The sequence below is a fragment of the Callithrix jacchus genome, chromosome 5, assembly GCF_049354715.1.
Source record: "Callithrix jacchus isolate 240 chromosome 5, calJac240_pri, whole genome shotgun sequence".
NCBI classification, from domain to species: Eukaryota; Metazoa; Chordata; class Mammalia; order Primates; family Cebidae; genus Callithrix; species Callithrix jacchus.
Window position 1 is genome coordinate 82495717 of NC_133506.1, and position 12517 is coordinate 82508233.

Below are 12517 nucleotides of genomic sequence, written 5' to 3' on the forward strand. Positions count from 1 at the left end.
GTGCCACCGTGCCTGGCTAATTTTGTATTTTTAGTAGAGATGGAGTTTCACTATGTTGGTCAGGCTGGTCTCGAACTTCTGACCTCAGTGATCCGCCCACCTCGGCCTCCCAAAGTTCTGGGATTACAGATATTAGCCACGGTGCCTGGCCCCACTTCAATTTTTAAAACCATCACTACGCACCATATGCCTATGCTAGGCACTGGAATAAGATGAAGCACCTTCTTGGAGTTTATACACTGATAATTATGCCAGTCAGTCAGTAATAAGATAGGTAAGAATGGCTGTAGGGGAAGTCAGCTGGGTTCTAGCTTATAGTCACATTTCAGGAACTTATTTAACCTGCTGACTTAACAACCTAAGCCTCTTCTCCATGTGTGCACACAGGGTAGACCTCTGAAGGGTGGCACTGTAACTTCTAGGGTAATGTGTTAAGTCAAGGCAGGATGACAGTTCAGCCTCCGCCCAGGCTAGTGCAAAGGGCTCTTCACTCGGATTGAAGCCTTCTCTCCCAGACTGAATTCCCCACCCCCAACAGCCCTCCTACAGAAAATTTGAAGTCCTTGCTTATTCCCTGGCAGCCCCTACCCAATAGGGTCATGAATCAATTATCAAACATGCAACAAAAAATATAGAAAGTTTAGCGAAAATGGCAACATTTTGGAATAAATGACTGTAATGTGCCTTCTGCCTGCCACCCTAACTGGCACACATTTTGCAGATCATTTGCTCTCCCTGGAAGGAGGAGTATTCTCAGATTTCACCTTGGAGGAGGAAGAGTTCAGGCTGCCAGAACTGGGCTAGCGCTTCTGAATATCCTGAGAGAAGGTCCTGTGACTTCCCTGGGAAGCTCTGCGGTACCCCCACCCCACTCCACCCCACCCCACCAGGCTGCTGGAGTCCTGGGACCCACCCGGGTCTGCGGCCCAAATCCTTCCTTGCTAAGGACAGGGCATGGAGGGGTGTTCCAGGGGCTGGGTGGGAAGGGGGGCTTGGGCGGGATTGTGACATAAGATCACCCTGGTAACATGGAGCAGAACTGGACCCAATGCTAATAAAGGTAGTGTAAATAAAGGTGTCATAAAGGATGGGGCGGGGCACGTGCTTGTCAGGGACACCAGCCTCTAGGGTCTGCCAGAATGGTTCCTGCTCAATGCACAGAACCAGCGCTTCTCATGTCTGGGCTAAGTCTCTGGGCCCTATGGCCCTTCCTCACGTGGCTAATAGTCCAGGAGGCTCAGCCTCTGGAGTGGGTCAAGGACCCGCTCCAGCTGACCTCTAACCCCCTGGGGCCCACTGAGCCCTGGTCTTCCCGCTCCTCCAATCTCCCATGGGAATCTCTCCATGGGCTTAGTTCCCCGGCAGACCCGGGGGGCTTTGATTACCTGGGGTCCTCTGCTTCCTCCCAGAGGTCAGCCCCGCCCAAGGAATTGACTGATAATTTGGTTGAATTTCTGGACCCAGAGTCAGCTGGAGAGCTGCCCCCCGGGCCCGAGCACTTCTCGTCTGCACACCCGGATCTGAATGACAGGCTGACTCGGCAAGAAAGGCTCCCAAAGGTGGGTCCAATGCCGGACTGGGATCAGAAACAGACCCTAGTTCAGCCTCCTCACCTCAAAAGCAGGGTTCAAACTGCAGATCTAGATCAGGCTGCAGATCATCAGGCAGATGAAATACTTGTTCCACCTCTAGATAGTAAGATTTCAAAAGCAACGGAGTCTATAGTTTCTCCCAAGAACCTGAGGAAAGATTTAGCTCAGCACTGGAGACTTGCTAAGGTTGTGGGAATTCCACATCATTTTATATCAAAACAACATCAAAATTTGTTTTGCAGGATATTCTGTATCCCGGCAGCCTGCCTCCAGAACTCCAGGTGAACTTGGATGAGCCTCCAGGTCCTCCTATGGAGCCTGAACTTTCCCCCAGTGAGCAGGAGCAGCCAACTCAGCCTTCTGAATCTTCTGGGGAGCTTGAACCTTCTCAGACCCAGGAGGACACCCTAGCTCAGCCTCCAGAAGAGATGGAACCTTCTGCAATCCAAGAGGAGACCCCAACTGAGCCTCCAGGTCCTCCTATGGAGACTGAACTTTCCCCCAGTGAGCAGAAGCAGCCAGCTCAGCCTTCTGAGTCTTCTGGAGAGCTTGAATCTTCTCCAGCCCAGCAGGAAGCCACAGTTCAGGCTCTAGAGCCCCCTAAGGAGGTAGAACCTTCAAGCCAGCAGATGGTCCCAGCTCAGCTCCCAGAGCCATCTAAGGAGGTTGCAGCTCAACCTCCAGCTCATTATGAGGTGACATTTCCAACACCAGGTCAGGATCAAGCTCAGCATTCAATGTCATCCAGCGTTACAGTTCAACCATTGGATCTGGGACTTACCCTAACTCCAGAACCCAGTACAGAGGTTGAACATTCTACACCCCTGAAGACTATAGTTCATTCAAAGCACCCTAAGGTGACACTTCCACATCCAGACCATGTTCAGACTCAGCATTCAAACCTGACTCAAACCACAGTTCAACCTTTGGATCTGGGGCTTACTTTCACTCCTGAATCCACTACAGAGGTTGAACCTTCCACAGCCCTGACGACTACAGCTCCTCCTCCAAAACAGCCTGAGGTGACACTTCCACCTTCTGACAAGGGTCAGACGCAGCATCAAAACCTGACTGAAGTCACACATCCACCTACTGAACTAGAACCTACTCAGGATTCACTGGTGCAGCCTGAAACTTACGCCCAAAATAGGGCTTTAACTGTACGGAAAGAACAGGCCTCCACAAGCACCAACATATGTGACCTCTGTACCTGCAGAGATGAGACGCTGTCGTGTATTGCTCTCAGCCCGAAGCAGAGGCTCCGCCATGTGCCTGTGCCAGAGCCGAACACCTACAATGGCACCTTCACTATCTTGTAAGAATCACCTTTCCCTCCATTGTCCTCTGTGTCCTGCCTGACATGGCAGGCTTTTCCTGGAGGCCTTCCCAGGCCTTCTTTATCTCCCCAAGCCATACTGACAGCTGACTTTCTGCTTTCACCTTTGCTTGTCCACTCTTCCTTCTCCTCATTCTCCTTTACTGTTAGGCCCCTTCTCTAGTCTTTTACTTTTACTCTAGTCTTTTACCCTTACTCGTTTTCTTATCCATTTTTCTTTAGCCTCATCACGTCATTGTTTAACTGCTGCTCTCCTCCCATTTTCACTTCAGCCTCTTTACAACAGCCTGTCCCTCTCCCCATCTCAGTGATGATGCTCTAAGTGATTAAGAGTTGATTCTGGAGCCAGGCTGCCTGGGTTTGAACCCAGGTCTGTCATTTAGTAGCGTGGTGACCCAGAGCAAGTTATTCTGCTCTGTGACTGTTTCCTCATCTTTAAACTGGGGATTATGCTAGTTACCATTTCACAGGATTGTTGCAAAATTTAGTTGAGTGAATACATGAAATGCTTGCATCGGTGCCCAGCATATGTAGGAGAGTTGGTTGTTAACATGATTACTCAGTCCTCTAGTTTTGTCCGGAACTCACCTTTGTCCCTGGCTTTCTATATGTAGCACTCATTTTGTGTCCAACCCAGGGCCAAGTATGCTACCGTCTCCGGAACATGAAAATGATAGGAAGGAAGAGAGAATAGGCACAAAAAGGGAGGTATATATAATTAAGTACTAAAAGATAATGCAGAACATCAGTGCTAGAATTTACCAGAATCTGTGATCCCTGAGGTGTGGAGGTCAGGGAAAGCTATGTAGATAAGCTAAAATTTTACTTGGGTCTTAAAGAGTAGCTGTAATTTGTTCAACAGAAAAAAATGGGAGTATAGTCCAGGCAAAGGCATGGCTACAGGTATGGTTGGAATTTAGTAGACCAATCTCGCTGCACAGAATCACATGAGGGAACAATGAAGATATGATTGTGTAAAACCTTGATTATCAGCTATAGGAGTTTGAAAGTTACACAGGGAGATATGGAAAGCCACTGAAAGTTTCCAAGCAAGAGAGGTGAAATGATGAAAACAGGAAGATCATTTTATTTTATTTGGTTTTTTGCTTTATGTTCAAGTGTAGACATGCAAAGGATTGTTTTAGAATCCATATGTAGAGTGCCCTAGAGGAGAAAGCTTAATTCAGGGAGACAAATAGAAAGGTCTAGCAAAACCTAGGAGTAAAGTGTGAAGGGGCTAAATCAGATCGGTTGCAATAGAAGTGGAAAGAAAAATCCTAGGATGTTTCAGCAGACGGCACTGGGCCAAAGCTTTGGTGTTACCTGGCATAGGGTTTCTTTCTTCTTATTTGTTGATAATGATAAGCCTTGCCCATTTTCTTTTGAATTATTTACCATTTTTGTATTGATGTTTTAGAAGGAGTTGTTTAAACACGTAAGTGCTTTTGGATAAAATACTTACATTCAAAGTAATTAACTGGCATCATATGTCTAAGACATTGGAGGGATAGGGAGTTAAACTTCAGGAGACGCCTCATCCTTTGTGCCAGTGGCCCCGCATTATTTTTTGATTAATTGTACAAACTGGAAAGCTGATAGCTCTGGAAATTAAAAGGCAGGTGTTATTTTCTGTAACTGAATATCCCTGACAAGGCTGCCATGATTCTTTTACTTATCCTGTTCATTCTTTTCCTACCTATTCAAGGATATAAACTGTGTTTCTTTACAGGAATTTACAAGGAAACTATATTTCTTATATTGATGGAAAGGTATGGAAGGCATACCATTGGACCGAGAAACTGTGAGTATATTCTCTCCAAATATGACAAAAAAACTAACTGCATTGTAAGATCCTTCTTGGTCCAGAATTTTGAGGTCTGTACTTCTGAGAAAAGGTATTTCCCCTCCATACCCCAAATCAACCTCTGTTGATTGCAATCCTATGGTTATTTTAGAATTAAATTTGGTGAGCTTTCTTTAAAGTAAGAGGTAATTTAAACTTATTTTTTTCATACAAATAATACATGATTATATTCCCTTTTTTTCCTCTCCCCCTCGACCCGCCTCCCCGCCAGAGACAGGGTCTTACTTTGTTCCCCAGGCTGGAATGCAGTGACACAATCATGGCTTACTGCAGCCTCCATCTCCCAGGCTCAAAAGATCCCCCACCTCAGCCTCCAAAGTCTCTGGGACCACAGGTGCATCACAGCACGCCCACGTAATTTTGTATTTTTTGTAGGGGCAGGGTCTCCCTATGCTGCTTAGGCTGGTCTCAAACTCCTGGGCTCAAGTGATCCTCCCAACTTGGCTTCCCAAAGTGCTGGTATTACAGGCATGAACCACCACCTCCAGCCCATGATTTTATTTTTAATGTATAAAAATGAAATAACAGATAGAACAAAAACCCTCCTTGTGCCCTACTCCCTTGTTACCTGAGGTAATGCTACCCTGCATTTGGTATATATTCCTCAAGACTTTTCCCCTTTGCCTACATACATATTAACATAAAGCAAAATAGATTTGTTGTGTGGTTTTTAAAATCCTTTTTCTTTACATAAGTGGTAACATCTTGTAACTTGATTCTTTCACTTCATGATATGCCTTAGATTTCTTCCCTTCCCAGTACTTAGAATCCACAACCAGTACTTAGTTACCCTATTCATTTAAACTCCTGCATAATCCATAGTATGGATGCATCATAGTTTATTTAATAATTCTCCCATTGATAAATGTTTAGATTAACATTTAGTTTTCTTGTTACGTGCATTGCTGCAATGAAATCCCTGCACATGCTTCTTTGTGAACGTGGGAAATTATTCCTGTAGGATAAATATCTAGAAATGGAATTGTTGGGGTAGGGGGTATTTATTACTATGTAGACATAAAATTGTAATTGCCCTAAAAAATGTTGTGCCAACTTACTCTGTTGTCAGTAGAATATGACAGCATTCATTTCCCCACACTTTTTCACCACTGGGTATTCTCCAACTTTTGTTGATGTTATAGGTGAATAAAAGGGATTCCATCTAAATTTGAATTGTTCTGATTACTCATGAATTTAATTAAATACCTTTATATGTTTATTGAACATTCGTGTTTCTTCTCTGAGCTTTCTGTCTTTGTTCATTTTCCTGTTGAATTGTTTTATTATTTTCTTACTGATTTATAGAAGGAATTAGTTTAGACACATAAATGATTTTGGAAAAAATGCTTACATTAGAAGTAACTGGCATTTTTCAAAAGAGTTTGTGTGTCACATCATTAGTTCAACTTACATTGAACTAATGTAATTATATTATATAGACAAGTCACACGTGAGTTCTAAATGAAAAATAAAACACATGCCGGGTGCAGTGGCTCACAACTGTAATCCCAGCACCTTGGGTAGCCAAGGTGGGTGGATCACCTGAGGTCAGGAGTTTGTGACCAGCCTGGCCGATATGGCGAAACCTCGTACTACTAAAGATACAAGAATTAGCCAGGCATGGTGGTGGGTGCCTGTAATCCCAGATACTTGGGAAGCTGAGGCAGGAGAATCACTTGAACCTGGGAGGTGGAGGTTGTAGTGAGCCAAGATCGTGCCACTGCGCTCCCTCCTGGTCAACAGAGTAAGACTCTGTCTCAAAAACAAAACGAAACAACAAAAAAAGACAATCATAATAATCTAAGAAGAGGAATTATGGTCACTTTAAAATAGTTTCCCCCACCCTTGTCTGATATCTTATTGATAGGAAAAAAAAAAATGCTAGAACCAAACAATTCTGTTTTCTAGCTCTAGAGGAGAGGTGTGACTCTCTGGGGATTGTGTTCCAGATGGAGTCTTCTGAGAATAAGGAAGGTGTGGGAGATGGCTAGTAAAGAAGTCTACACCCTTCCTCCAGGGTTCCAGGATGCTGTCCACTTTCAGACAATTGTTCCTGCCTGGAGGAAGACACTCTGCTGCCTGGCCCAAGGAAGAAGGATATGGGGTTGATATGCCTCTGGCTTCTCCTACTGCCCTGTCCCAACCAATAACCAAGTATTTCTGATAAAGGAGCATCTGTAGAACTGCTTCCACATTTTGAGCTAACATTGTGGATTTTAAAATTACTTCTATTCTATAATTTTTAGGGATTTGGTAGTGGTTGGATGGGTATAGACCTGGCATTTTCTCAATCTGCCACTTGAAATAGCACAACTTTTTAGAAAAGCAATTTTGTACCTTATTATTACATTCTAGAGAAACTCAGACAAAAATGTTATCAGGATACAAGTATAAGAATGTTCAAAGCAGCATTGTTTGTAATAAGGAAAAATTAGAAAAATCTCAGCATCCATCCATAGTAGATGAATCAGTACATTGCAGTATAATCATTCAATGGACTACTCTACAGCCGCATTATTCATTAGAAACCTAATGCAAGCCACATACATAATTTTAACTTTTCTGGTAGTCACTTAAAAAATAAAACTAAAAAGGAAACAGGTGAAACATGTTAATATATTTTATTTCACCCATGTGTCTAAAATATTATCATTTCAACATGTTATTATGCTATTAATAAGATAGTCTGTTTTCATACTAAGTCTTCAAAATATCCAAAGTGGTATCATTTCTACATGTAATTAGTATAAAAATTAATTGTGGAGTTTACATTCTTTTTTCCGTAGTAACTTTTTTTAACTAAAGTCCAAATTTGGTTTCTAAATTTTTATCAAAAAAACTTAATCTGTTCTGCTGAGAAATCTAGGGAGAAAGTTAATAATAACAATACTTAATCTGGCTGGATGTTAGGTAGCTCATGCCTATAATCCCAGCACTTTGGGAGGCTGAGGCAGGTGGATCACCTGTGGTCAGGAGTTTGAGGCCAGCCTGGCCAATATGGCAAAACCTCATCTCCTCTAAAAATACAAAATATTAACTGGATGTGATGGCAGACACCTGTAATCCCAGCTACTCAGGAGGTATAAGAATTGCTTGAACCCAGGAAATAGAGGTTGCAGTGAGCCAAGATTGCATCATTGGACTCCAGCCTGGCTGACGAACGAAACTCCATCTCAAAAACAAAAACACTCAGGCCTGTAATCCCAGCACTTTGGGAGGCTGAGGTGGGCGGATCACCTGAGGTCAGGAGTTCGAGACCAGCCTGACCAATATGGTGAAACCCCATCTTAAAAAAAAAAACAAAAAACAAAAAAAACCTTAATCTATATTTAGATTTCATAAAATTTGCAGTTGAAAAAGTAGCATCGTTTACCCAAATTGTTGCAAACATACATTTTCTAACGACTGCATTGAGTGTCAGCTTTGAAATTTAAAAATAATTAAAATGATTGAAATCAAAGATTCAGTTCCTCAGTCGCATTAGCCACTATCACTAGCCAAATGTAGCTAGTGACCACCTTATTGAAAGCACAACACAGGTCTTGAACCAGCCTCAGCGACATACATCTTAAAAGTACAAACAGATTATTGAGTGAAAGAAGTGATACAGAAAGTAATATGTATAATATGATTTCATTTATATAATGTCCAAGAGACTAAACTATGTTGTTTATGACTGACACATAATAGGTAAAACTACATTTCTTTTCATTTTATTTTATTTATTTTTGAGACAGGGTCTGCAGTGGTGCAAACACGGCTCACTGCAGCCTGGACCTCCCATGCTCAAGTGATCCTCCCATCTGAACCTCTCTAGTAGCTGGGACTACAGGTGATGCCAACATGCCCAACTAATTTTTTTAATTTTTCTAGAGAGGAGGTCCTGCTGTATTACTCAGACTTGTCTCGAACTTCTGAGCTCAAGCAGTCCTCCCTTCTTGGCCTCCCAAAGTGCTGGAATTACAAGTGTGAACCCCCATGCCCAGCCAGAACTATGTTTTATTTCTTATTTATTTTTTTGAGATAGAATTTCATTCTTGTCACCCAGGCTGGAGTGCTATGGTGTGATCTCAGCTCACTCCAACCTCCACCTCCCAGGTTGAAGCAATTCTCCTGCCTCAGGCTCCTGGGTGGCTGGAATTACAGGTGCCCGCCACCATACCCAGCTAATTTTTGTATTTTTAGTAGAGACAGGGTTTCACAATGTTGGCCAGGCTGGTCTCGAACTCCTGAACTCAGGTGATTCACCCACCTTGACTTCCCAAAGTGCTGGAATGATAGGTGTGAGCCACCATGCTAGGCCAGAACTACATTTTAAAAGCAAGAAAATTATTACAAAAGTCAGGATAGTGGTTACCTAAAAGAATTAGAGAGAGGTTTATGATTGGAAAGGGGCACACTGGGGGCTTCTGGGATGCTAGCGGTGATCTTTTCTAACGATGTTACATGGGTATCTGCTTTATAATTATTAAACTGAATATTTGGCCAGGTAAGGTGGCTGACATCTGCAATCGCAACACTTTTGAAGGCTGAGACAGGAGGATCGCTTGAGCCAGGAGTTTGAGACTAGTCTGGGCAACAGAGTGAGACCCTGTCTCAGAAATTAAATTAAATATAAACATCATTTATATTTTGTGCACTTTATGCATATTGTAGTTCTCAAATTTTTTAAATGTTGAATGGCTTCACTTGCAGCCCTGACATAGTTCCATGTGGGGCTTTCATAATAAGGTTTGGGGAAAGAGAGGAGAAAATGGAAGTTCTGCTGATCTTGGTGTCACCCAGGGTTGGATTCTAACAGGGACTTTGTGATTTAGAGAGGACAGATTTAATATACAATTTGGTGGGAAGAGTGGGTAGGGTGTGCTTGTGTGTGTGTGCATGCATGTGTGTGTGTGTGTGTGTGTGTGTGTGTGTGTGTGGTGGTGGTGCAGAGAGATGGACACAGAAATGAAAATGTAAGAAAAGGTTTTATGAAAGTAGAGCAGATACCATCTTGAAATTACTATTACCCAGCTTTCCTCCACATAAAGGAGATAGTCCTGTGTAGCAAATAGTTGTAGTTTGCATTTTAATCTAGAAATAACCTTTTCATTTTCCAGAATTCTCAGTGAAAATTATTTGACTGAATTACGTAAGGATTCATTTGAAGGCCTGCTATCCCTGCAGTATTTGTAAGTTAGTTAGTTAATCCTATTTATGAATTTTAGTCATATTATCAGTAAAATGAGATAATCTCTAAGATTTCTTCTAGGAATAAAATTCTTTAATTCTGTAAGTTTATATAGGGTCTTAGCCCATCTCTAGCATTAGTTACTTCCTATGCATTTTCAATTTTTAAATTATATAGACAAGTTACAGACAGAAAAAAATTCAAATGGTAAATCTGAGCAGTGATTGACATTCATATGAACCTTGTTTTATAACTGTTCACATACCATCTTCTTATATTCAATCTACAACCAAGAGATCAAATCTAATCTAGGGTCTATTTTTAAATAGTCCATTAAGTTAATGGTTTTTGCATTTTTTTTTTTTTGAAACGGAGTCCTGCACTGTCACCCAGGCTGTAGTGCAGTGGCTCGATGTTGGCTCACTGCAATCTCTGCCTCTTGGGTTCAAGCAATTCTCCTGCCTCAGCCTCCTGAGTAGCTGGGACTACAGGTATGCACTGCCATGCCCAGCTAATTTTTTTGCATTTTTAGTAGAGTCCAGGTTTCACCATGTTGGCCCAGATGGTCTTGATCTCCTGACCTCATGATGATCGCCCACCTCAGCCTCCCAGAGTGCTGGGATTACAGGCGTAAGCCACTGAACCCGGCCGGTTTTTGCATTTTTAAAGGACTATGAAAGAAACAGAAAAGAAACAGAGAAATATGCAACAGAGATCATATGTGGCCCACAAAGCCTAAAATATTTACTACCTGACCTTTCCAAAAAAGGATTTGAGAAAGTTGGTTTAGTAGAATGAAAGGAATTAAAGTGAACTTCACATTGTTGCCTGAAAGAGAAGAAAATATAGACCACCTACATTCATTTGAACATCATCAATGCAGAATTTTTTGGTAATTTAATCTGAATTAAATTAACATTTAAATACTAAAAAAATCAGCTGAATTATATAAATAATATTATCAAGAATATTAAGCTACCAATCGAATAGACTGGTATAAAGGATTTTATTTTAGGAATTGTTATATTAAAATAGATTTTTAAATGATGGTTAAGTGGTATAGCTACAAATGTTTACACTAAGTAACCACATCAGAAATGCCCCTAAGTCTTCAATAATTACAAAATAACTATCTCCTCAACCCTGTTACCAAGGAATGGATACCTGTATAGTATTTCTGTCTGTTTAGAGGTAAGAAGATACTATGTTCATTGCTATGAAAGCATGATTCTCATCCTCTGTCCGTGGTCCAGAGGTGTGTATGTCATTAATCCTTATTAAGCTCATTAGTGATGCTCTTTTGCAAACGGATTCTTTCAAATGCAGAAGTCTTAAGGAAAGTGGGTATAAAGACCCTCAAGTGGATGCCAAAGTGCTACAGAGGCCACGAAGTAATAAAACAACATTTCCTTTAAAATAGTCATTTTCCTTCTATGCACTACTCACTCCCCCAGCTATCCATTTATTTAGCAAATATTTGAGTTTGCTTTATTTCCATGTGTCAGTTTTAAACATGGTGGGCAATGCAGATAAGCAAGACCTAGTTCATGCTTTCAAGGAGTTTATGCTCAGAAGAAACAGGATGAAAAATAACTACATTGAAAAAGAAGAAATAAATGTGGGCACTAGGAGGGATAAATTGTTTCTGGAGCATAGAAGAGGGGGAAAATGGCTTCAATTTGGCCCCAGTAAGGTGTCACTAGAACAATGCCATTTGAATAGGACTTTGAAGGGCCATTGTGTAACATTGGCCAGACATCTTGGGGAAAATATTCTAAGCTTGCAAAAGGGAAATGGGAGAAGGCCCAAACACAGGAAAGTGTTTGGGGAATGCCATGAGTACCTGTAGAGTACAAGGAGGGAGAGTGGGAAATTGGAGCCAGATCTTCTAGGGCTTTCAATGCCAACCAAGCTCAGGAGCCATCATGGGGAACCGTGTTATCACAGGAGTGCTGTAAGATAGATCTGCCTCACAATCACTGGGAGGGCACATTAGAACTCACTTCTGGACTCCACCCTCATAATTATTGATTCAGTTCATCTAGGATGGGACCAAGAATTTGCATCTTCAGTAATTTCCCAGGAGGTGCTGGTCTTTGCAAGCCACTTCTGGAGAGTTTATATGATGCCTGTGTGTAGGGTAGTTTAGGAAGGGAGAGACCAGAGATGGAGACACCAGCCAGACAACATTACACCATCCAGGTAAAGAGGGCGGGACAAGCTAACAAGTGGAATCAATAAAAATGAGAGCCAACTGTAGTCAAGAATGGGTTTTGACTATATTGGTTTTTATTCAAAAAATGAAAATCCAGTTCCAGGTTATTTTTGTTGCCCCATCACTATATAACTGAAGAAATTGCTTTCATGAAATATTAAAGCAATATGAAGCCAAAAAATGAATTTCTATTAATATGATAGAAATTCTGTTAATATGATTTGAATTAGTTCAAAGTTATGTGTTAAAGGGTTAACTTCCTTCCAAATGATGTGAAAGGATGTCTTTTATTTTTTCTGATATTGAACTGGCTTAGGAAAACAGACCTAAACTAGGA

General features: G+C 41.6%; 1 protein-coding gene across 15 annotated transcripts in view; it reads left to right on the top strand.

Annotated features, from left to right (window-relative positions):
- The window catches only part of LOC100404418 (leucine-rich repeat-containing protein 37A3), a 52971-nt gene that overhangs the window by 2256 nt on the left and 38198 nt on the right, over positions 1-12517 (top strand). For 7 of the 15 annotated variants that reach the window (XR_013535597.1, XM_078373094.1, XM_078373092.1 and 4 more), the window contains exons 1-4: positions 1137-1559; positions 1835-2907; positions 4658-4729; positions 9895-9966. Coding sequence is in view for 13 of the 15 variants with exons in the window: in XM_078373094.1 (XP_078229220.1) it covers positions 1140-1559; positions 1835-2907; positions 4658-4729; positions 9895-9966 (1637 nt within the window). In the remaining 2 variants the exon portion in view is untranslated. Of the gene's footprint in view, positions 1-721; positions 829-1136; positions 1560-1834; positions 2908-4657; positions 4730-9894; positions 9967-12517 lie in introns of those variants that run through there. The other 8 variants (XR_013535598.1, XM_078373096.1, XM_078373099.1 and 5 more) reach the window with 3 other exon arrangements.